This window comes from Uranotaenia lowii, chromosome 2 (assembly GCF_029784155.1).
Source record: "Uranotaenia lowii strain MFRU-FL chromosome 2, ASM2978415v1, whole genome shotgun sequence".
Lineage (NCBI taxonomy): Eukaryota > Metazoa > Arthropoda > Insecta > Diptera > Culicidae > Uranotaenia > Uranotaenia lowii.
In genome coordinates, this window is record NC_073692.1 from 165,743,158 (window position 1) to 165,770,003 (window position 26,846).

General features: G+C 34.2%; 2 protein-coding genes across 2 annotated transcripts in view; both read right to left on the reverse strand.

Annotated features, from left to right (window-relative positions):
- Nucleotides 1-26,846, reverse strand: part of LOC129748602 (dual specificity calcium/calmodulin-dependent 3',5'-cyclic nucleotide phosphodiesterase 1-like) — a 190,906-nt gene that overhangs the window by 127,978 nt on the left and 36,082 nt on the right. The window contains exons 2-3 of the mRNA XM_055743262.1: nucleotides 13,541-13,958; nucleotides 6,274-6,387 (exon numbers count right to left, since the gene is read on the reverse strand). Coding sequence (XP_055599237.1) covers nucleotides 6,274-6,387; nucleotides 13,541-13,740 — 314 coding nt within the window. The 5' untranslated portion in view covers nucleotides 13,741-13,958. The remainder of the gene's footprint in view (nucleotides 1-6,273; nucleotides 6,388-13,540; nucleotides 13,959-26,846) is intronic.
- LOC129742060 (homeobox protein OTX1-like) overlaps nucleotides 13,746-26,846 on the reverse strand; it is a 61,132-nt gene continuing 48,031 nt past the window's right edge. The window contains exons 3-4 of the mRNA XM_055733907.1: nucleotides 13,824-13,958; nucleotides 13,746-13,765 (exon numbers count right to left, since the gene is read on the reverse strand). Coding sequence (XP_055589882.1) covers nucleotides 13,746-13,765; nucleotides 13,824-13,958 — 155 coding nt within the window. The remainder of the gene's footprint in view (nucleotides 13,766-13,823; nucleotides 13,959-26,846) is intronic.

A 26,846-nucleotide genomic window follows, 5' to 3' on the forward strand; every position in this document is an offset into this window, starting at 1 on the left:
TTTTTAACACTTTCAGGTCATATTAAAAGTTCATCACAAAAATCTGCTGCCCCTGGAATATCAATCACAAAAAAACTTTTCAACAAAAAATTGAATCAAAAGTCTCTTCTATATAGCCAACATATGTAAAACAAAAACACACTTTTCATGTTAAATTTGTACTTGAATTGTGTGTAAACAAACAGTTAACGTGTAAACAGTTTTTTGGTTAATGATTATAAAAAAAGAGTTAAGTTTATTTAATCAATTTTTTTTTGGGCCCAACAATGATTTTGATGAAGAAATAATGTATACATTTTTTGTAAAAGTTGATAGTTTGCACTTGCTCTAGTCTACTTTCTAATTTGAAAATTCTTCCACAAAATGCATATCCTCACTTTTTGTCATTAAAAAGTAGATTATTTTATTGATAACTTCAATTTACGTTTGCAAAAAATCAAATAGTTCATTCGGCCTTTTAAAACTTCAATCCTATCTAATCTATTTCACAGAACAGACTCTTGTTGAGAGGACGAATGACCAAGTTGGTTAAAATCCTCTATAAATACACAAAATAGAATAGAATAGATTCTTGTTCAGTTAATGTGTCTAGTGTTCTAGGCGTATTGGATTAAACGAAATTGAATGTAAAGCTTCCCAATTTCTTATATTCAAACGTCCGCAAAGTGTCACAACATTATTTCATATTTATTTTTACCAAATTCATATTTTTTGGACAACAATTTACTACTTAAATTAACACGAATTAAAAATGGTTTTAATATTTGAAATCGTTTATATGGTTTTGATTCGATCGATAAAATATCAATCCGTGTCACATCTAGGCGTTATTTATTACCATGTGCTGTGTATAAATAAGCAAGAAAAAAAAACATCTAGATTGCATATCGCCCCCACGTGCATAAGAAATATAGGTACTTGGTTGAGAAATAGGCGCCTAATTTTTAATTTTTTCCAGCGATCAATGAACAGTATGCTTTGGTTACTATTATCTTGCAACGACGTTTGCTAGCGACGCCTCGCCCATGGAGACGAAAAACAAACCCCTCGAACAAAAGAAAATCTCTAAAAATGGATGCCTGACTTTTCAATTTAAGATTTTGGTAAAACAAATATTATATGTTTTATTCGATCAGCAAAATGTCAACCTGAGTCACATCTAGGCATCATTCATAACCATGTACTGTAGAAATGAGCTAGGAATCAAGAACAAAAAAATTACATCAAGGGATCATATCGCCACCACTTGCATTGAAAATATGCTTGGTTGAGAAATACGCGCCAAAATATTCTCACTCATCAGTATGCTATGCCATGGTTACTATCTTCTAACGACGTCAGGTCGCGACGCCTCGACCTTGGAGACGAAAAACAAACCGCCTAAAGGAAAAAAAATCTCGAAAAAATGGAAGCCATGACTTTCATTTCATTCAAAAAACTACTAATTTAATAATTACGGACAACTGATGCGACTTTGTGTTGTTTTTATTCGATATAAACCGATTCGCAAGACTACAGAATATTCTAAAAATAATTTCATTCGAAACGTTTGGGTGATTTCAGAGGAGTAGTACTACAAACACCGTTACAAGAGAATTTTATATAATAGAGATTTTAGCTATCCAGATATCTTAAACTTTAGATTTCAAAGCTGATTCTTTTTTATTCTTTTTAATCATTTCAAAGAAATGAGTTCAACCCAAAATTCGTTTATAATTTGTATATTTAAAGGGCAGTTTTTAGTAAAAAGTTAAAAAAATATCTTCTAGTGAACATTCAAGTTTCTAGACACATTTTAATGCTCATTCGTCCCTGAAATTTTTACCTATTACAGTCCCTGGAGTGTCTATTTGGCAAAGTTTATAGTTTTGGAAACCTTGTAACGTAACTCAAATATGATTTTCGGACATTATTCACCTACAACGTTTGAGTTTTCCATTATTCAAGGAAAAAAAAATCCAAAGAATATGCTTCGGATACAGACTGTAGATCAGCTACGGAATGCTCAAAACAACTTCCACTGTCCAAGAAAGCTGAAGTTAGAAGCTATACGTTATACACAGAAGACTGTCCCAAACTAGTATGGGAAATTTTAAACTTGTAAAATTTTATGCTCTGCAGGATAAAATTGATCCTTGGCCTAGTACAAGATCTCATGCAAAATTTGAGCCAGATAAGATCACTGCAAGGGGTTGCTCAACGAGCCTGAAGTTTGTATGGGACTTTGAGATGTTTCATTCGGGAGGATCATGAAAATCCAGTTTTTCATCAATAACTTTTGTCCCCTACGGTCTAATTCTTTTGAATACGGGTTTTCTTAAGGCCCAAACTATGACAAATATTTCATCGAAAGAATGCATTTCGATTCGAGTTAACAAAAAAAATTTTTTAGGCTTCATAAAAGGGCTAACTTTTTTAAAGGTGATATGCACTGATCATGCTGCGTCAAAATGTACAACGCAGTGCCTCGTTAATAGTGATTAGTGATAAATATCACCCTTGAAAAAGTTTGCCCATTTTTGAAGCCTTAGAACTTTTTTTTTATCTTAACTCGAATTGAAATGCAGCCTTCCGATAAAATATTTGTCATAGTTTAAGCTTTAAGAAAAACTGTACTCAAAAGAAATCGGCTGAAAAGGACAAAAGTTGTTGATGAAAAACTGGATTTTCTTGGTCCTCCCGATCAAAACATCTTAAAATCCCATACATACTTCAGGCCTGTCGAGCGACCCCTTCCCGTGATCTGATCTGGCCCAAATTTGGCATGAGATCTTATACTAGGCCAAGGATCAACTTTAGCCTGCAGCGCATAACTTTTTCAAAAAATCGGATCATTTCGGGCACTTTTGTACACAGGAAAATATTTACCCAAAAATGAAAAAAATAGTGTTAAAACCCTACTTTTCAATCAATGAACCATCAAAATCGATTAGGTCACACTAGATGAATTTTGAAAAGAGGATTGAAGAGTTGACGTAATTTGACATATTTTTGAATTTTTAGTTGCTCAATATACGAATCAAGGAATTTTGACGAATTTTAATAGGTAGCTGTTTTTCGACCTTTCTATCAATTTGCTATTTCTTAGATTTTCTTACACTAAAATTCAACTTTGCATTGGATTTTGAGTATATTAACGCAGATGTAGATATGTAGAAGTTTCTGCTAAATTAATTTAAATAAAGAAAATTTGGTGTAATTTATATATTAATAAACCGTTTTTTATTCAAAATTTTCGCATTTTTGAGTATGATAAAAGATGGAAGAGAAAATAGTAATAAAACCCGTATCTGTAGAAATTATCTCAACTTAAGTTAACTTTTCAAATCTTCTCATACCATTTCTGCTTGGTAGTTAGTGATTCAACAATTTTATATGAACATCATATGGTTTAGAGTTCGTTTGATATTTTTTGAGGTTTTGTGTGAAAACTTTGCGAAAAATAACTAAATCGAATAAGATTTTTTTTTTCAAATTTTGTCTGTACCTACCCATAATCGTAGGTTGTTGAATTGAATTTTTTGAATATCTTTGGAACTTTAGCCAATACCGAAACATATAATTCTAAGCAAATGTTTTTACCACGAAGCACCTTAAATATATTTCACAATGTTGCCAAAATGTCTTATAGTTTTTTTTTAAATAAAACATAAATAATCAACCTTCTATCTCTTAATAAATTAAAGAATAATTCAAATTTAGTTTTATTTATTTTTTATTCATAAGAATGGCATTTAAATTTATTTAAAAACACATTTAAACAATTTTAAGCTTGTGAAGCTGCCCTTCAATGGTTCTTTGTATTGACCAATGAGTAAAAATTATAAGCCTTTTGTTTAAGACTGAATTGGCAAAGAAGAATTGTGAATTATTTGATGAAGATTGATTTGATGATCACCGGGAGACATTCATTCATTTAAAATTTCTTTCTAGAATTTCATTTTTCAAATATACAGACCCTGTTTGATTTTGGCAACACGCCCGTACCTTTTGTGTAGCCAAAATCGAATGTTGCCAAAATCGAACGGTTTTTTTCTCTATATTTTTTCAGTTATTTTTACAAAATAACTATTATTATTATCAAAAACGTTATTTATAGTCATTTTCCGACCATTTGTATTCATTTTTTTCATCATGTTTCTGATGAATTTTCCAGTTTTCTTGTTTTGATTATAATGATTGTTTTAATTTGTCATATTTGCTGTTTTTGTCATTCTTCATCGTTTTGTTGTTGTTTTTTTTGTCATTTTCAGTCTTTTGTTTGAATTTGTTTTTTAACTTTTTGAATTTTTCATCTTTTTTCATTTTTGAGTACTTTATTAAATAAAAAAAAATGGTTTTATTGTTGCATTTTATCACTATTTCAGAACATAAAAATGTATGTGTGGTGATTGTCTAAATTATATTAGTCCTGTTATAACGAAAACTAAAAGGTAATGTTGTTTCTAAAAACCGTTCGAATTTGGCAAATTTGGATGTTGACAAAATTGATTGTTGCCGAAATCGAATGTTACCAAAAACGAACGAAATCTGTATTTATATTTTCGATCAGCAATTGGCTTTTCAATATTGATATACGTATTCAGAGGGATTTCCAGAAAAAAAAGTCTAAAAAGTTAAGTTTTTTAAATTTGATTTTGATTTGTTAAGATTTTCAAAGTGATAACATTAGTTGTAATATTGACGATCTATTATAGAAAGTATTTTTCAATTGCACTCGTACAGCAATGCCGCGAGTTCACATCGTTTAAGAATGTAACAAATGGTTTCCTGATAAATCTTAATCGGAAGTAGAATTACTTATATTATTGAAAACATTTTTTATTGCATTTGAGTTTTATTAGAACTGCTTTCCTCTTTATGTTTAGCCATAATCTTCATTGAAGGTCATCAGTGATTAAAGTCTCTAGCAATTTTAAATAATTTAGGTTATCTTAATGTGTGTGAATAGTGTTGAAAGTTTCGGGAAACTTATTAAAAACTTATTGTTTTGAAGGAATGATCCTTGCAAAAATTAATTAAAAATCAAGTGAAATTTTATTAACAAATGTTCCATGGACGTAAACAAATCAGTCCAAACATCTATGCAATGAAAGTAGTATAGCTTTTTTGAAAAGCATTAATACTTTCATTGCATAGATGTTTGGACCATTTTTTCTACATCCATTGAGCATTTGTCTGTGTAACTTCAATTTGTTATTATTTTTTTGCCAGGATTATGCCTTTGAAATAATCGAGTAAATATAATAAGTAAATGTAATAATAATCTTTTTTTTTTCAAACTAGCTAAACTTTTATCACTGGACTCAGAATTGAGTTAACTAACATTGCTTATTTAAAATTTCTAGAGACTTTAATGATGGATTGGGCTTAACACAAAGAGGAAAGCAATTCTAGTAAAATTCAGTTACCATTTTTTCTTATAGACAAGTGAATTTCCTTCTCGAAAAAATGTTATGTATGTGGATTATGTATATTTAAAGCGCACAATATCCAAATAAAAATTGATTTATACCTCACGTCAAAATTATACCCTTTATTCTAGAAAAGAGCTATTGCCAATGTTTAGTTTCTTGTGCCAAAATTCCTGGAATAACAGTTTCTACATACAAACTTTTCTTTTTTTCATCAAATATACTTCAGAATTGTGACATCTCAAATCTATATTCAGAAATTTCCTGGATAACAGTAATATTCATAGAAAAAAGTATTTATTTGGAACATTTTACGTAAAATGGAAGTGATATTTTTAAATTTCATCCCTTTCAAAATACAATGTTATTACAACCAGGATCAGACTGAACACTCACAAGATGTTCCTCATTTAACATCACAAATCGCCCGGTTCCGAAGATTCACCTGCCATCTCCAAACGAAGACCTCGAAAGTGGAAAACTGAAAACTGAAAACAGCTGCTTGTCCATCTCAGGAATGACTGATGGTGATGAAGATGAAGATGATGATGAAGATAGGATGTTGCTTGGAAACGATGATGATGACAATAATACTGGCGACGATAATGGACATCTAGGACGACCGCAGTGATGAAAAACTAGCGACATTCAAAGTAGTACAAGAACATATTTGATGCCAGCTTCCGGTGGGAAGCCTGCGAATTGGAGACGGAAAATTTACCGTCCCTTTTCTCGGGATTTTTCTTAATCATTAATGTTAGAAGAACAGATGGATGTGGTCGTTAGGCCAGCAGGCAGCGCCTGGCCAAAAGAGACAGATGAGATGTGCCCCATCCCCGGTAAGAGCCCGTGTACTTACTTTGTCTCGTCGATAAAAACGGCTTCAAGTACGCGTGCTGCGTAATGAAGGTTTTTCTGCAGCAGCTCGGCGGAAATTTCACCGCGCTGCAGTTGCCGCAGGAGACAGCGAAGTCTGTGAAAGAAAAGAAATGGAAGAAAAAGTCAAGGAAAAAGGACAATTAATAACGATAATCGTTTGGGTGCAAAATTATTTCTAACGAGGGTTTCAGTCTAAAGATGGACTAGGAGGTAGTATCAATATCAGCAGAAAAGGAAGGCAACCGTGTTGTTTGTTTTTGTGCCTTGGAGCTTGCTCCAATTATAATAGCTTTCTGGGACTCAAGGCGGAAGGACGTAATTGCTTTATGTAAGTGGTACAATTTTCAAATTTTTCCCTTCGTCCTTTGGGGTTAAATGGTTGACAATGTTGCGCGAGCAGTCATTGGCGATGTCGGAGTTTTGTTTCCCAAAATCTGTTCATAAAAATCACTCTTTAAGTATGATAGCTTTTGATTGACAATAAGTTACAGAGATTAAAATTTAAAATCCGTTCTGAATGTTTTTGAGAATGAAGATTTTTATACGATCACTCACGTTGAGAGAACAACTGATTTTGTCACGCGTTTGATACATTTTAAAGTGTCAAATTGGGGTGAAAAAAAAATCGGAAAATTTTGAAAAAAAAACTATTTTTTTTGTTAGGCTGATGCAAAAATCAGGTTAACAAAAAGACATAGTGGAAGGGATTTTCGTTTGCAATTCAGCAAATCATACCAAAGACGTTCTATTTTACATAAAAATGTCAATGAATTTATTCACATTTATTTGACCTTGCTGTTTTGATCGGTATTATTGAATGCATGATTCGGTCTTTATCAGAACCTGAAGGACATTTCTTTCAATGCAAGATGCTTTGAGTGAAACACAGCGTAAAATAATTTATCGAAAAAAATTGTAGAAATTTTTTAAAAAGATTTGATCACAAATATGACGTACCCCTGACTTATTCATTACACGGATGGAAGTTATACTCCCTTTTCATCCTTAACGACTTCCATGGAATAAGTTAAAACATAATTAAAATACTGCTTTGGTCGTCCTGAATTCAAATCTTTGTCATAATTTGTTAATCACTTCTAGTTTTGGTGATACGGTGAGAGGAAATAAAAAAAAAATTATCAGTTTTGAGTAAAATCGACCTTTGATAACTGATAAACTAATAAACCGAAATTAAAATTGAAAACTGATTTTTAATCTATTTGTTATCCTTCAACCATTCAAGGATTAAGATCTTGCCTTGGTATTTAGTTTCAGAAAAACAATGCTTCGAAAGCATTTAATTCTACAATTTTCAGAAATTTTAACAAATAAAGTTACAGTATTAGTGTTTCTGAAATGATTTATGAAAGTCTATTAATGTATGGTTGTAAAGGATTAACAAATCATTTATCAATTTTGTTGAACTGTAAAATAATTTGGCTTATGTTTAAAGGAATATCAAGATTCCATTTGCTTAAAATCTTTTTTTGAATTTATGTCTTATTGCTAGTATGTTAAAGAATTAATAAAAAAAAAAACAGAAAACTTCTATAGCTTTTTATCAAAATTCGAAATTGCTCATAATTACTTTTGGAAAGTAGATCATTGAATTTAAGTTTATATTTCTAAAATCTTTGTTATTATCTATAGTTTTACCAAATGAGTGCACAAATGTATTAAACAAATTTTAACCATTTTTTTTAGTTTACTGAAAAAACAGGCGGCGCACTGTGGTCCAACTTCCAAAAAACCTGGCAAAAAGTATTTTTTCACAATGTTTGCTCTGAAACTAACTAAAATAACTTATTAATTTGATATCTTCCCATTTTTTTTTTTCAAATTTTACCGAAAGAAGTTGAAAAATTACCTCAGCTCGTTAAGTAGTTTCAATGTTGAAATTTTCTAACAACTTGCTACAAAATGTCTCATATGTATCTTAGAAAGGTTCATTGGAGCTAAAATCTACTCAAATTTAACACAAATAAAATTAAATAAGTCAGTTACATAAATTTCAGATGGTGTGCTCAACACTTTTCCTATTTTTCTTTTTTACCAATCAATAAAATATTTATATGCAAGATAAGAGTTTTTTAACCTGTTCGTTAATATTTATACAATTTTTAAATAAACATGTAAAAAAGTTTTTTTCCTTAATTTTTTTTTATATATGGTTATTTTCGTCACGAAATACTTCATATCAATTTTTAAAGAGAAAAAAAACAAATATTTTTATTTTTCATATTCTACTGATTTATTCAGACCCGAATGACCTCCAAAGGTTAAAAGGGCTTTAATATTTATTATTGTTTTTATTACTGTTTTATTTTATCACTATATAACTTTTAAAGTTTCTATTGATATTTCATGTTCCAATTAGTTTTCATAAGTTTTGACCAGCAAATAGGTTCTACGTTTAGATCAAAATCAGTAGAGTTTTTAACCGTGTTGTGGAAGTTATTTCTGTTAACTCCGGGAAACTAATAACAGACATTTATATTGCCATTGCTTTAAAAGCTTATAGGGATGTTTTTTCATTAATTTTCGAAAAAAGTGAATTTTAAGATCCAATTAGAAATCAATCTAGTTCGTGATCCAAAATATTATTGGCTCAGAAACCAAATTTGAAGAAAAAATGCTTCTACTGCTCGAAACCGTTTTCCAGAAATGGCAATAATGGGGAGCCCAATTTGCAATATGTTGTAGTTCAGAAATGTGGAAATCTATCCCACACAAAATTAGAGTGGAGTTAAGTCGAGTTTTTTTTAAATCTCTTGTTAAAGTTCAAAATTTAAAAAAAAAAATTTCGTTTTTAGTGAATAAATACCATATAAAAACTTTCAACTTCATCTGAAATATAAAAATTATTGCGAAGCAAAATACATTCATGATTTTATTATTCGTTATTCAATGTAAGCAAATTTTTGTGAAATTTTTCAAAAAAATTCAAATTTTTCCTAACATTTCTTTGAGAACTCTTAAACGAGTAAACTTATGACTATCGTCTTCATGGTTTCGTGCAGCCCTTAAACACGGTGAAATATATGGATAGATAATCTTGGCCGGTAACTTTTCCCCAAGTAACTCCCCCAAACTAGAAAAAAGCTTACAGTTGAGTCGCCGCGACTATTACGGCTCTCCTTTCTACTAACATAGATTAATAAAGTGATACACTCGGCAAAATGAATCTTTATAAGTAAAATGCCTTAATAAACAAACCTACGATTAAAAAAAATCTTCACCGCTTCGAAAATCGAGTTTCTGCCAGCTTTTCTGAGTTTTGGACCACTGTGCGGTACTAATGTATTCAAAACTTATTTTAACATTATTTGCACCTGAGAGAAATGTGATTTTTGCCTGCTTGCATTATCTTCACCTTTAAAGGGATATTTTAAGAAAATAAGCGGGACACAGGTAAAAAAGCTGGTCACATTTGTAAACTTAATGTACGTAACAAAACTAAAGCCTTGATCCTAAATTGTCAAATTTAATTGAGTTAAGAAATATATAAGTAAACACTCATTGAAAAAGTTTTATTCATGCTTAGTGTTAGCGAGAGTCAAAACAACCGGGGCGAACTATATTTGACAGTAATTTCTGGTTACAAAAGTGAAAAGCTTCAAATATTCAGTCAACCGGCCTGTACTTTGACTGACCTCCTCACTAACCTAATCACAACTCTGTGCTACTGCTAATTGCAGATTGGAATGCCGAAACTGTTCGGTCGGATTCACTAAGGAATCTATGCGGACCTGACCCTGCGACCTTACCTTGTCGGTTCGTACAAATATTGCAGGCAGGTGGATTGAGTACCTTCCGGCTGTATCTACGCACCTCGATGCGAGCTCTCTATCAGTGATCACTAAACCTTCACTTTCCAATCTGCCTATCTATCAACTTTCAAACTTTCTTTCTAAATTTTTCACTCTACTACTATTTTTTCCTCTTCCGAAACTATCGACCACGTGCTTTTTTTCTTCTTACTAAAATGAACTCTTCTTTTACTTCTTTCTCCTCTTGGTTTTTTCCCGCTCATCGAGAACTGTCACACGCTGGGTGTCGTCAGCTCCCGGTCTAATTGCTCTTGTGGCAATATCCTCCTCCCGGTGGAATCTGGATGGGGTCCGCGTTCCACGATCTTGTACATCTAACACAACCAGGCGCGATAGCGGCCGACGAATCGTCCCATCACTCGTCTGCACAATCGCCTGACGACACCTGCCGTCTGGATTCATAATCACCTTCAAGACACGACCTTTTTTCCATCCATTCCGCCTACGATCCTCCACCAACACAACCAACTCGCCCGGTTCAACGGACTTCACCTCGTCAAACCATTTCGTTCGCCTCATCAGTGTCGGCAAATACTCGTTCGTCCAGCGTTTCCAAAAGGTATTAAGGTGTCTCTGCAGTAAGTTCCAGGAATTCCCTAGCAACTTGTTGTCGCACACATCTTCGGTAGGCGGCTGGCGGGCACCGTCGGAACTCCCTAACAGGAAGTGGTTGGCCGTCAGGGCTTTACTCTCGGCTGCAACCAACGATAGATAGGTTAGAGGACGACTAGCTTCTCGTCCTCAAGTCGCTCGTAGTATGCTTCAGCAAGCGCAGTCTTGCAAACTGGCCATACTGCTTCAGGATGCACTGAAAAACTTGGCCCGGCGAACCAGCAACTCGTTTTGGCAAAATAAGACCCGGAACCGTACTTCGTAGCCTCATCTGCTGGATTGTTCTTCGATGGAACCCATCTATACTCCTTCCGAGTGATTAGCTCCAAGATCTCGCAGATTCGGAACGATACAAATCGATTACATAAACTTTCGGGGATCTCCGTTGATCCAGGTCAGCGCTGTCCCGGAATCGGACCACAACACTCGCTTCTTGATCTGCAACGAATGTCCCTCGATGACACTTCGCATATGACGAGCACACACACGCTTGCAGCTCTAAGCGCGGTATCGACCACGCCTTCAGGCATGCAACTTTGGCCTTCGCGCCTACCAGCGCAACCTTCACTTCTCCGGCAGCGTTCGTTGAGCGGAAATACGTCACACAGGAATATGCAATCTCTCTGGCGTTCACAAATGTGTGAACCTCAACCTCGTTGATCGCCTCCCTGAAATAGCATCGCTGGATGCGGATATCGTTGATGTGTTCAAGCATTCGGACCCATTTCAGCTACTACTGGTGCGTTTCATCGTCCACCGGTTCGTCTCAGCCGAGCTCTTTGTACCAGGCTTCCGGGATAATGATTTTGCCAAAGATCAGATACGGTGCTTGAAGACCCAGTGGATCGAACATTATCATCACACACCGGAGTATCTGTAGCTTCATTGGTTTCTCCTGTGTAGCGAATAACTTCGCCATGTCTTCCCGCATCTTCGTAGGGAACTGCAGCTCATCGTGTTCCGTATCCCACAAAATACCTAGCACACGTTCGGAGTTTTCATCCTTAGTTGGGCACATGTTCTTCACTGGATGTGCCTTGACCTCTCCAAGAAACTGGATGACCTCGTCGCTGTTCGAACAGAACTGATGAAGTTCGAAACCACCGTGTTGATGTATCGCCCTCACCAGGGACGTAACTTCTTTGGCCTCAGCCGCACTCCGAAAACTGGTCACATAGTCATCGACATAATGACCCTTGATTTCTTTTTCGACAGCTGCAGGATATTGATCAGCGAACAGGCGAGCGTTGATATTCTTAACGTATTGGGCCGTCGCTGGTGAACTGGTCGACCCGAACGTTGCCACGTCCATGACGAAAACTTCTGGCTGCTGATTCGGATCCGACAGCCACAGGAACCGTTGAGCGCTTCGATCAGCTTCACGAATCAGGATCTGGTGGTACATCTCCCGGATGTCTCCACACACTGCCATCCGGTACTGGCGGAACCGAGATAATACAGCAGGCAAAGATATCAACTGGTCGGGCCCTTTCAACAGCATCGCGTTTAAGGAAACCCCGTCGACTTTGGCTGCAGCGTCCCAGATGAGCCGCACCTTACCGGGTTTCTTGGGATTGCTGACCGCGCCGAGGGGGAGATACCATGTTCGTCGGGGGTCAGCCTGTTGCAGCTCATCCAGAGTCGCTCGATGGCAGTAACCTTTCTGCTGATATTCCTCGATCTGACGCACTATGTTGCCCCGCATCGCCGGTCGTACTTCCAAAGCTGGCTGGACTCGTAACGATCGCCCACTCTTTTCGTAGTTTCCTCCATGATGTTTGTTGCTTGAGCGTCTTCGTCGCTCAGCACTGGCGTGAACACCTTCGATCCAACTTCGTCGAATCAACTGGATGAAGAACACATAAAAAGTGTTGTAAATCTTGACCGAAAGACTGAAAGCCGAACATAACCTAGAAAGTTTTAAACATTATCTGGGCATCTCGTTCAGATTTAACTTATCTCGAACTCTTTATTGGATTTATGGGCTAGCCTGGATATATCCTGAAAATCTGGAATAAACGATAATCAAAGTATACTTAGCTCAACAATTCGGTGGGCCGAATATTCGGCTTTACGGCTTCTTGGCAATATTCGGTCGTCCGAATATTCGGTACATCTCTATTTGTTTATTTTCATAACTATTATTTTTTATTTTGTACATTCTTCATCTCACCTTTACATTCCTTCTCACCTCTACAATTTGTTTAGCTTATCTCAAAAATTCACTTTTTCGCTCTTACTTGTATGCATAATTGCACAATGCACATATATCAATTGCTCTGCAAATTTGGTTATCTAAATCTAGACGTAATTTCACACATTTCCCCTGAAATTCTCAAGATGATACAAATTACAACAAAAAAGCCTCAAAGGTGGACCATCCTGCATTTACATCCTGCATTTACATCCTGCAGAAATTTTTTTTTGGTAGTGTGAATGAAAGAAAAATATCAGGAGAAAGTTTTTAATACAACAAAGGTCGAACAAAAGCACCAAACCCATTTTTCTGAAGTTTTTTTTTTTAAATTCAAGTCTTCAAGTATCTTTAGAACTTACTTTTAATTGAATCATAGAAAAAGTAATGGATGTTATTTTGATTAATAATTAACTGTACCACTGTTTGAAATCATGCATGATTTCCCTAGTAATTTTTAATCAGCTCATGTTTGTAAGACGATTGAAATGACGACGTCCCTGTATTGGGTTTTTATTAATTTTTGGGGTTACGATTGCTCTGCTAATATTTGTACAGTACACATTTTGTACCCTCATAAAGGAGCCAAATCGAAAGGGCCAAACACGTACCTCAATGCGGCTTTATCACATGCATCTGGTGTATCGACCGCCGGTAGATTGTCGGTGGCCAAGTCAACGTTGTCCAGCTCGTCCCCGGTGACGGTATCGGCACGGCTCATCAGCGCGACGGTTCGATCCGCGGACGACGGCGTCAATGGCGGCGGCGGGGACATCGTTTGGGAATCGGCGGACGTCGACGTCGGTTGCATGGCCTCTAGCTCCCGATTGAGCTGGCTGTTGACGTATGCGAGTTCCGCCTCCGAGAGCGGTTCTCCTTCCGCCGCCGGGTCACGGTTCTGCTGTTGGTATTCGGCGGCCGCTTCAGAGTCAAGTGGCTCCAGCTGCTGCTGAAAGTGTTGCTGCTGCTGCAGAATGTGCGTGTTTTTCCGGCTGTTGGTACGTCTCACGATCGTTAGGCTGCCTTGTTCTGGAATGAAAAAGAGAAAAGAAAAATATTAGCTATTCTGTCAGTCTTTAAATTTATGCATGACAAAAATGCATATGAGTTAAAATGAAAAATAATATAAAACGGAAGATGGCCTCGCTTCTGATAGGTACCGAGTAGTTAAAGAAAAAGTATCTTTACATCGTACATGTTTAAGGATCTTTTTGGCCTCATTTCCAAATGAAGGAAACGTGCGAAATTGTGGCAATGGATTCTATTTTTATAATGTGGAGCTTCCATCCACTCAACTACAGCTGGTCGTTAAAATTTATTAAACGAGCTTTTTAAGAGCAACTGTCATAATTTACAAACGTTAATTTTCAATCCTTCTTCGACAGTCTTTAAAATCCTTACAAAAAAAATTAATGTGATGCATTTAACAATTACCTTATCAAATTACACCTGTAGTTTTCTATAGATTTTCTTAAGGAATCGATTTTCTTGCAACTAACTACCTATTTATCCACTGAATGATAACTATGCTCCGATTTCAGCAGCATTTCCCCGTAAACCGTTTTGCTCCGGATGACCCATATTTCCAAAAGATGATGCATTTGCATAATTTTATCAGTCACAGTACCAAACCGGAACATTTTACCTACACACACAATCGAACAAATCACTCAACGAGAAAGAATACGAAAGGCGATCCATAAATCAGCTCAGCTGCAAGTGAGTGGAAGGAAAACTTTTCCTTCAAGGATCTTTGAAATGCCACACGTTTAACAGCCAATTGAATGGATGTGGCTTACGGTTGTGTGCTTAGGAAAGTTTTCCTTTCAACGATGGACTCATTTTTCATGCTAATCATACTATTTTCAAACAGGATATATTTATTTTCTATACATTTTTTTTGTATTTTGAAGATTTTTTTTGGTTTTTTTTTTATTTTGATCCACTTATGAAGAGTATTTGTTCTGTAGATATTTGATTTATTGATTTTTTGTGTACCTGTAACACGGATATTCCGTTTTCCAAATAGAAGAATTATTTCATCTAATTAATTGGTTTTTGACATTAACAGAATTAATTGATTTAAACATTTGCCAAGTAAAAAATAAAGTTTAATAGCAGGCTATAGGGACTCTTATAAATCAATCGGTGTTACTTGGGTTGTCTACCTTTCCAAGTTATTTATTATTATTTATTAACTCTTTGACTGCTGGCATACAGACCGAGGGTTAAAATTAACTTATGTTTCAAATAAAGTTACGTTAAAGCTAGGGAACGTCACGGATAGCACATTTAAACATTGATTTTGATACATTGAAGTCAAACAAGTATGACACATCGTTGAAGACCTGACAACATCGATTAAGCGGGTGGTTTTGTCCAAAAACTGTTCTGCTTCTAGGTAGCAAGAAGGTGATTTGGTTGCGCAAACGACGTGCTGGGGCGTGCAAACTCAAGCTTTGGAGCAATTGTGGACAGTCAACAGTGTTCGTCAGGATATCGTATACAAACATTCGCTGCAAATATGTTCTTCTTTGACTCAGAGACGATATAGACAGAAGTGCGCACCTTTGTGGGTAAGGCGATAGCCTTACGGGGTCTCGCCAGGGCAGTCGACGCAGTGCATAACGAAGAATTTTTTCTGAATTCGTTCGATCCGTTCGATATGAACAGAGTGGTAGGGTGCCCAAACTGGTGCCGCATATTCCAAGACACTTCGTACTAAAGAGCAGAACATTGTCTTGAGAGCGTATGGGTCCTCAAAGCTCAAAGTATTTCGTCGCAGGAATCCAATCATAGCAAAGGCCTTAGCTGTTGTTGTCGCGATGTGCTGATTAAACGAGAGCTTCTGATCAAAGGTTACTCCTAGGTCCTTAATGGCGACGATTCTTTCAAGCGGAGTGCCACCAAAAGCGTATTCGAAGACCACGGAGGTTCTGGTTCTAAAAAAGCTGATATACTTGCATTTATCGGCGTTTACTTCCATCTCATGTTTTCCACACCATGCGAGTAGTCTATTGATGTCTTCTTGAAGCGCAGCACAATCCACTCTGGAGTCAATGGTCCTGTAGATTTTCAAATCATCTGCGAACAGTAGTTGAACAGTAGTGAAGGAAAGTTGCTAGATCGTTAATGAAAATCACAAAGATAAGCGGTCCTAAGTGACTTCTCTGTGGAACACCTGACGGCATATCGAAACTAGTAGAATGAATTCCACGAATATTTATAAAGCCATGACGATGTAACAGGTATGAATGCAACCATTTGGCTGCCCATTCTGGGAAACCGTAGCGCTTAAGTTTCTCCATCACGAGTTATCTGTCATACTCACAAATGCAGCAGAACCACAAGTGACGGTATTTTTTTTTTCATTTTGGAGCATTGCAACAATGATAACGTTTTAGAATTATCAATTTTTTTTATACTACATTAGGCTGGAACAAATGTCAATTTCTTCTTTTGTCATCCCCCCCCCCCCCACTTTGAAATATTCAAAAAAAATACCGTAAGGGGGAATAAATGAACTTTGAAGTATTTTATGTTAATTTCGAAAAAAATCAAACCCGAAAGATTACAAGACTAAAAAACAAATTATGGAAGATGGGAATTATTTTAACTTTTGTATTCTTGATTTTATTGAATTTTTCGATAATCAAATTCTTGATTCGTAGGTTTTGTGCAATAATATAGTATGCAATTCAGTTGCATACAAGTTTGTAAATTGTGTGCTTTGTATTAAGATGTTCAATCAAAATTGAATTCAAAATATGCGCAATGTTATAATGTGGAACTTTGCAAAAGAAAGTGACTTGTAGTTTCAAAGTAATTCAAGTTTCACTGTGGGAAATAGTCATAATTTTCAAATTTTTGACAAGAATTTCTTCGAGCAATCAAAAAACCAAATAAGCTCCTGATATCAATTTTTTCATCTTTTTATCGATTCTTAAATCATTAGAAAGAACCATCTCAAGTTTCAAGATTTTTTATTGATTGAAGGTCGTTTATCCATACTTGGGTGACGGTTTGGCGAACGTGTTATGGCTACAACCACCACAAATAAATTTAGAATAAAAATCTTGAAACTTGTCATGATTCTTTCTGCTGATTCTAGGATCGATAAAAAGATGAAAAAGTTTGATATAAGAGGTTTAGATTGCTCGAAACTCATCCACATCATAATGAAAAACCATTCGTAAATTAAAAAAAAAACATACAAACAAAGAGTCCAAAACAGTCCCAATAAACTTTTATCTTAAAACTTACATTATAAAGAAAATTTAAAAAAATATAAGAGACATATGTTTGATACTAGTTCAAGATCTGATAATTATGTTAGGAAAAAGTATCGTGAAAATGCCCTTTTTTTCAAAAATCGAACCAGCGCGACCTCTAAATTTAGTTTTTCTGAGTCGCTACCGTACAAACGTTTGTTTCTTTTATCCTAAGCAATCATTTGAAGTTTCAGCCTCCTAAATCCCAGACATAGTGCAATTTGGGCCACGAAAAATGTAATAAATGCAGTTGTACTGTACCCAGAGGTGCCAAGTGGTTTTGTCAAAAATCAGGGCAACGCGATGAAAAAAATCTTGATTTTCAGGACACCACTAAATTGATGGAAATAACTCGCGATTCTGCTTAAATTGCATGAATAAAGGCGAAATACAGGTACTTTAGACGGCTCATATTATGCAACTGAAGTGAGTAGAACCTTGGCTGATCTGCAGCTTATATTGAAAAACAACATTTAAATAGCATCTGAGCTAAAAAATTTCATCATTTAAATTATTTTATTACAAGTTAGTCTGATGTTCTGATAATTCACTATGAATTCAGCTATAATTAAGATATTTATTGAAAATCAGGAAAAATCAGAACAATTCAAGTATTTTAGAAAAATTAGGACGGTCTCTCAAAAATCAGGACACCTGGCACTTCTGACTGCAACCAGTAAATCGGAAAGATGTACGCAAAGAAGATATTGACCAAAAATCTCCCTAGCAAAATGCGGCGGTTGTAGCATAAGACTGAGTTGATTTTTGGTCATTTTTGAATTTCTCAAACTCTGGGGTTTAAAAAACTTCGTTTTAGTTCAAAACTCATTCATGATATTTTCCAGATTTATTAAGTAACATTTACAATAGTAATTTTTTTTGTTTTGTATTGAAATTTAGCTTTGTATGGGAGAATTGAATATTTTGTACTCAAAAATCAACAACATTTTTGTTTCTTTAGTGGAACCGAGCCTGCTGATGGTTTTAGTGCCAATTTATAAATTATCTAAAGGAAATTTTCTGCTGAGCAGCTTCACATGATGTACGTATGGTATCCCTTCTAGGATAATCATATCCTGCAACACAAAAAAAAATAGCCTGAATTTAAATTAAAAAAAAATATGAAGAACGAACGAAATCTGAATATTTTCAGGCATTCAAATATTGTCAACTAGCTGACAGTTACGCGACTAACCTGGCTATTATCAGTTTCAGTTTTTGTTCAGTTTGTTTTAGTTTTTAAGTGAAAATTTGAAGGTTCAATTGTGTTGGATTACACTAGGTAACAGCATTTTTGGTGCTTATGATTTACTGACTGTGTTTGAAAAACTTTGACTTCCTAAATTCGAATCATTTGAAAAATTTTGTCTATCAGCTGAAATGGCATTTGGATTTTTTTTTTAAATTTTTCGAATTGAGTTAAATTGATCATTGCTAACTGAATCTGAAACTGAAACTGAATGAAAAATCTACCTTTATGAAAACCAAAAACTGATTTTTTATTTATTTATAATCCTTCACTAAATCAAAGATTCGGATTTTGCGTGATGGATTCAGAGATATAAAGCTTGCATATATTTAAGAAACAATTTTTAAAAATTGTACCTAGTCAGAGGTGTCAGAAATAGTTGTAATATTATCTATTTATAACATTGCAACTATTTGTGACACCGCTGATGAAATTTTTTGAGTATTTTATATTGATGATTTCAATTCACTTAAGACCATCAGGGCCGGATTAAGCCATCGGGAGGCCCGGGGCAATTTTTCTCGGGGGGGCCAATAATTCGATTTTTTTTTCAAAAGGTACCCAGAAAATACAAAACCTTTTAAACTTTTAAGAAAGCTGGAGATGAGTTCAGTATACTATCTTCAAAAAGCCATGTTGTCTGCGTAGAAAATAGTTTCTGGTATCTTCAAATAAAAATTGGTAATCAATCACGTACAAACATTGTCGAAGAGTTTAGAAATTTCTTAAAAATAAAAACTCTGATTGAAGCTGCAAAATGCTAAATTTAATTCTCATTTTTTTTAAACCGTTATCACCAACCAAAATTCTCTAATTAAAAAAAATGATCGGATAGGTATTTTAATGATTTCCATATCCTCATTGATCGTTTGGTGTGTGCTTATTCGAGAAATATTTACCTAGTGATAATTAGGAAGTATCCTGAAGATTTGAAACATAGAAAACAAAATTTGAAGAATATAAACAAAATAATCAAATCCACATTCCATAGAGATACAGATATAAGGGTTTAAGAATTCATAACTTTAAATCACGTACAGAACCAAAATTCAGTGTCTCAAATCAAAATCATAATTTCAAATCAAGTTTTGAGAAACAAAATATGAATTAAATTAAAAAAAAAAGATACATAGTAAAAGTCAGAGCAAAAGCAGAAATTGCACCAAATGTGAATTTCAATTCTATGTCTTTGAAACACAAAAAAAAAATCTTTTCATGAGATGTTTTTGAATATGATTCTAATTAGATAATTTTTTTTAATCAAATTGTTATTCTAATTGTGACGAAAGTTTCATTCGATGCCCTCAAAGCCAAAGTGGTATTAGTGCAAAAAAGATCGGTTGAAAAAAATATGAGAATAAAGAATCAATGTTTAAAATACAGAATCAGTTATCATTAAAAAACACATAAGGAATCCAAATGAGTGTAGTACCTTGAACAAAGATCCTGAATTTTCAAAATTCAGAAAATTGATGAAACTGAACTTCAGTTACTGAAGAAACAACACAAGACTTGAAAATCCCAATGATTTGAATCTGGAAAAAGATAAGATTAAGATAGAAGAAATATTCATATTTAGAAAATCACTCAATGATAATAGCAACTCAACTATCAGATCGATTTTATGATGATTTCAGAATGATCATTTGGAAAATTTTATACTGTATTCAGGATATTCACTTCAAGAGATGATAAAATTTTGGTTGAATCAGTTGAAAATGTTCAGATACAAATTTCAAGTCGAAGACAGAAATTGGGATTGAATTCAATAAAGAAACCCTGTACTGTCGATTGGTCTAATTTAAGCAATTACAGTTTTTTTAAAGATTGTACTATCAAAATTAGGTAAGTAAAATGGTTTAGAATGAATAAACCAACGAAAATTTCAATAAAAATGATTGAAAGGTGAAAAGTTATTAAAATACGCGGTATTACCCGGATACTGCCCGGGTAAAATTCTGAAATGTTTATCATAAAACGAAATAAGCTGCTATTTAAGTGCAGTATACCATAACTTGGAAACTTAACGTAACAACAAACATTTTGTTGTGCAAGACATTTGAATGTAATGAAAATTAGGAGATGTTTTTTCTGTATTTTACCTGTTCTGTACAGAATATCGTTACTGATATTCTTCAAATTTTTTTTCCGAATTTGGTTTTGTCCAGAAGATTTTGATATTCTCAGCTCGCAAAATGTGGGAGAGCTCCTTCACTGCTTACTCTAGGGGGTCCCCTTAACTTTTTTGAGACAAAAACTAATCTAGATATTATTGCACGGGGGCTCTCAGTTTTTATATTTCAAGTTTTCATTCAGAATTTTTAGTTTTGATTTCTTTTCATGGATTTGTAGTATTATGATTAAAATAATGTTAAAACTTCTTTTCCCTCGGGGGGCCCCCCTGAGCCGGGGGCCCGGGGCAATTGCCCCTTTTGCCCCCCTTTAATCCGGCCTTGAAGACCATTGTTGAAGACTGCAAAACAATTAGATTTATGGATTAAGAAATGTCTTTGATTTAATTTGGGTTACAATTTCTCAAAAAAAAATTCTAAATTGCCGTATTTTGTGAAATGAGGAAAAATAACAAAAAAAAAGTTCTTTAACTTATTTTTCAGAAGTTGAAATTATTTGCAAACTTCGGGAAAGTGTATCATTGATTTAAAACCATCAATTTCCAAATCTTTCTAATGTTCTACAGATTTTTCCTAAAAAGTGCTCAACTTGATTAAATGAATTTCGAGCCATTTTCCAAAGTTTTTTCGAAAACAAAAAAGCTGCTAGAAAAAAATCAATTGCATATTTGAAATCAGCGTCCCAAAATTAGTCTAAATCAGTTTTAAAGTTCTTTGCCCCTCGGAAACAAAATAAATTTTGTTGCCTTGTGTTTTTCGAGGAGAGAGAAGTTTTTGAAATAATTATTAAGAGAACATACCAAACATGATAAAATGGTGCATTTAAAAAAGATTTTTTTTATATGAATCTTAGATTTTCCGACAACCATTTGAGACGGAAGAGCCAAAAACATCTAATTTTCAAAATTTCAGGGTTTGGAAGAGCCACATTTAAGATTTACTGTTTTTATTTATAATAAAAAAAATCAATATATATGAATGATCATTGATCAATGAACATGAGTTTAACGAAATAACTTTAAACTATTAGAGTTTTGTTTTTCATTTTTCTTTGAAATCTGATTCTGATTACATGGATTTTCTTCTGGATCGTCAACTCTTCTAACATGGCTTGATATTTTATAAATTTTGAAACGTTGGCAAATATCGAGTCAAGAAATTTTAAATCCAGATAAAGCTTAAATGAATACTTTGCATGATGTTAAGTGAAAGATTTGAACATATTTACAAAAGCAGAATATTTATAATTTGTTCGTCAATGAAAAGCTTCAAAGTAAAGGGAAATATTTTTTTTAATTATCAAGATTTTTTATTTTATTCCCCAGATTAAGCTAATCCTTTCCAAAATCCAGAAGTATGAGGTAAAATGAGGTAAAAAATTATGCTCCTGACAACTGGTAGAATTTTCAAATTTCATGACACCAAGCGAACGTGTCTTCAGAATTTTATGCGCCTTGGAATTCTTATTTTATGTCATATGTGATTTTTCCGTATTGTGCGTTCAATTGCGACCAGTATAAATCTGTAATAATGGGATTTTAATTGGTAAAATCAGTTCAAGGATACTTTTAAAGTTTCAACACAAACATTAATAAAAATGTTTCAACTCTTAATCGAAAATTCAAAAAAAATCTGTTACGGAAACTTCGTTGAAACTTGGTGTGCTTTTGGTAAATATTGGCTGTAGGCGTAACACTTGAAATTACAAATGTGTCCAAAGATTCAAAGGTTTACTTTGAGTTTTTATAATTATTTAATTATTATGAAAACTGCATCGAAGTGTAAAGGTCAATTTAGTTATTGATTACAAGTATTAAGCCTGTGATTAAGTTTTCAAATAGATTTTCAAATTTGAAATTTTCATTTATTTTAAATGCTGACTCGAGTTTGCGAGTTGTCAAATTTTAATTTTTAATTCTCAATTTTTAGTTTTGGAATTTTGTATTCGAATGTCATATATTAAGCTTGCCAGATTGCCCGGATTTATCCGGGTTTGCCCGGATATTTGATGCAAAATTTCGAGAAAGTCCGGTCCGGCCCGGTTGCCCGGATATCGTGAAAAAAGTCCAGATATTGCCCGGATTTTTTCACAATTTTCTCAAAGAAAGCAAAAAAAAAAAAATCAAAGTTTTTGAGTAAGTTTCAGCAAAATCGATTAACGGTATGGATATTTTTAACGGCTGTTTCAAATAATTTCGCTGATTTACTTTTATAAACCTTTAAATATTTAAGTGTTTCAAAAACTTTTTGGAAGTCTGCAATTACATTAATAAAATATTAATTTCATTTTTTATTGCATTTTTTCTTTGCTTTTATATATAATAACACCTAAATTTTGCCCGGTTTTTGGATTTGAAAATTGAAATCCATGACCGGATTTTGCCAGGTTTTTTTGAAAAAATTGCCCGGAATTGCTAGGCCCGGATGGGTGTGGAAAAAATTCTGGCAACCTTATCATATATCTATTAATTTTTAAACCCGTTATTAATTAAGTAGGTAATCCAGATTTTTTCTGTACGTATCCAAGCCGGAGAAATCCGGACATTTGGTTTCTAAATTTCCAAACTCTCAACCGGTTAATATCCGGGTGAATCCAGCCAAAATCTATGTGTTTTCCCTAAAAAGCCAAGAAAAAAAGCTAAAAATAAACACACGAAAAATGATTTTTCCAAGCCACATTTGATATCCTAGATATCTGGGCAACCAGACCAGATCTGGCATTTCCAACTTAGAAAATCTATTTTGGATGATGCATCCTATTTGGATTTGGCTATTTGGATGATGCATCCTATATTCAGATGTAAAAAAAAATGTCGTTTTCAATTCAAATTATTAGGATAAGATTGAGGTGGTTTTTCGAATAATTTTGATGTCGTTACGCGTTAAAGTTGTAGATATTTTTCGAAATGGTTTATTGATTTCAATACGATTTTGGAAATTTCAAATGATCCATTTTCATAGAGGGCAAAAAATTGATTGCAAGTGCCTAAAATATAAAATATAAAGAGCTTACAATATAAAACTTCCAAATCAATCCATTTGAAATTACTTACAGTTTTTATATTTTAACAATAGTTTATTTAAGAGCAAAACAAAAAAAAATTGCTTGAATGGTATTTCCTTACACAAATTGAAGGAAAGTTGTGTTAGTAACACAACATCCAAATATATCCCACACTGTACTACTTCTTCGCGCTCGACAGGTCGTCTACATCATTGGAGTCGATCGCTTCCAACCACCAAACTTAAGCACTGCTTCTGAGTAGGGATTGGATAGTTTCTGCAGTGGGTGTAGAAAAGTGGCAATTCCATTCAGTCAAAGCTCCGAGCTTTCTTTGTTGCAAAGTCGAGCAAGTTCATGGCTTATGGTGGGAAGCAGAAACCGGAAGAGATTGCCTGGCAGCAGCATCATTTTCCTCTTAACTAAGCGGAAGAAGATTCTATCAAGAGCGTTGTTATGCAGCGATCTGCATTTTTCATCGCTTTGTCCAAGTGAGAGTTTTCCTCCCAGGGTGTCAACTGTTCTTTTCTTTAGATGTACTTGACTGTCAGAGATTGATGTGAAAAATGAGCATCTTGATGAGTATCTGCTTGCTGCAGGGTCTGGCTTGAAGTTTAATTGAATGAATTTTAGAGCAGCTTTTTTGAACTTTTGTTTCAATTAAAATATTGGGAAGAAAGCGGTCTTAAACATCAAGAAGTTGATTTGAAATTTGATAATTGTAACGGTCATTTCTCAACCAAGTTACTATAAATTTACGTCATTCAAAAGCCGGAAGTATACGGTCGTTGTTTCGCTAGAAAGTTGTTTATCTATTTTCTTAGCAGGAGAAAACATCCGGAGGCGAAACAATCATTAATGCAACGACGACGGACCACGATTTCTAGTGGCCAGCAAAAATTGTCTCACTTCCTTTCGAGGTCACTTCACTAATTAATTGACTGATAAACTTTTATTAGCCTTCAAGAGCAGTGTAAGCTGCAGGGGTTAGATACATATATGTTTGTATGGGGACCGTCCTCCCGTTTACAATCTGAATGGTGCTGCTGACGAAGATAATTTGTGCCGGTGTTTTTCTCGTTTGCACGGAAGCAATCGCCAAGCAAAGTGGACATCCGGGTGTTTACCAGAGTGGACCGATTTAAAATAACGTCAACACGTTAGCTCTCGTAACCGTAACATAAGGTGCAGAGAAATAGAATAAAAAACTGTTTGCGAAAACATTCATCCCTTTTTCCGTTATGCTCAAGTAAAGTCATGTTAGTAATAAAATGTGTTCATCACTGTTAAAACGTTTTCTTTAACCTTACAAAGCCGTTCGCTAAATATCCATTTCGGGGAAATTTGAGTTGTGGTTTGATTTCGTTCTCCTGGCTGTTAATGTTAACCGATTTTGATGATATTCATTGTGTAGGTAATTTGTTCTAATTACTTAACATTTCAAAATAAAGCCGATATGTATTACCAGGTTATCAGAAACTGGTTCAGAAAGTAGAAAGTCAAAAATCAATTTTATTTTTAAAATACTCATAACTTCTGACAGCTTTTCTGTATTTAAGTGTTTCACTGATGTTTGAATTAGTCAAGAATCCAACTATACGGCAATGTATAGATATTCATGTTGGGGTCCAATAAAAGTTTTTTCCGCTGTCTCAGATCTTCCGGTAGAAAAAAATCTTACTTTAAAAAAAGGACATCCAGTTTTTGCTTTGCTTAGCTGTATTTCATTTCCCCATGAACCGATTTTCAAAACTCAAAATTCCCAGTTCTTCAGTTTATTGGATTGATGATAAAGATGTTTGAAATGTGCGCTTCGGGTCATATTGACCCAAACAGCTTTGAAGGGTTAATCAGGACTAAAACAAAATTCAAGAAGATATGTCTGTCATCTGAAATAAACACTCTTTGACAAAAATTACACTAAAATCAATTGTTATCAGGTATTTCCAGAGACAGAGGTTGGTCCGCTTTGTTGATGTTTTTTGTTTAAAAAAATCATAACATCATAGTTGATTTATATTTTGAACTGTGAAGTTTAGATTTGTTCAGTGATTTTTCGGAATAGAAATCGATAAATTTAAACAAAATTGACCAATTTAAACAAAATAGAGTTATTTGCTGCAAACTATTGATAAACATATATTTTATCTTTATAAAATTATTTTATCGGATATATCGGTGAAATCTTATATTCTTTGAGAAAGAATATTTAAGAATTGAAAGAATATAGACTGATAGAAGATTAGAATAAGGTGAAAGATGTTGAAAATGAGCGGAAGGGTAATTTTAATTTGAATAACTTTTCATCACATTTCAAGTTCCTCACGGGCCTACTACCTTACAGTGTTTGATAACGGATAGAATTGTAGCAACCACCACACAATAATAGGCCTAGCGTGGTTCGTCCCACAAGCGGAAACATGCAGTACGAACGAACCGTTCGGGTTTGATATTAAACCGGATCAACCTGAATACGTTACCAGATTGTACTCTTCGAAAAAAAATTCATCCAAAATGGACCAAGTTATTAATAAATATCATGTAACTGTAGACCAGTGGTTTTCAAAGTGGTCCCTACCGCCCCCTTGGAGGCGTTGAGAGCTTCTTGGGGGGCGGTGAGAGCAACTTTAAAATTTGGGGGCGTTGAAGGGGCTCAGGGGGGCGGTGGGTTCATTTTAAAAAATTTACATTTTCTCAAACTACAGAATAACTGAGAATTTAAATGACAACGAGTACTTCTAACGCCAAACAATGAAACGACATTGAAGAACTCTGAAACCAACTCTGAAACCAGATTAATAACAAAAATATCTATAAGTTAACAGATATATGTGATTTTGCCTTCGCAGTTCTCAACACAAACAAATTTTTATATTGTGAGATTCCGTATACGATTTGTATATATTGATCTGGTTTTGTAAGTTATTTAGGGTTATACTCAAAAGCATAAATTTTGGATGACAATGCTTGAAAGTTAAGATTTGTTGATCTTTAATTCTTCCTTAAATTTCCTTTCTCTTTAATTTTATTTGAGACTTGTCATTCATTCGAATCATTGCTCATAAAAAGTTACTCTATCAAGAAATCAAACTATGCATTATATTTTGATGCTGTTTTACTGAATTAACAGTGATTGTTTTGCTAACAATAATGGCAAATTAAGTTGTAAAAGAATTTTTTTTACCAAAGTTCAGATAGACGTTTTATTATAACTTTTTTCCATAATTGAGAATTTGTCCTAGGAATTTTATATTTTTTTCTTTT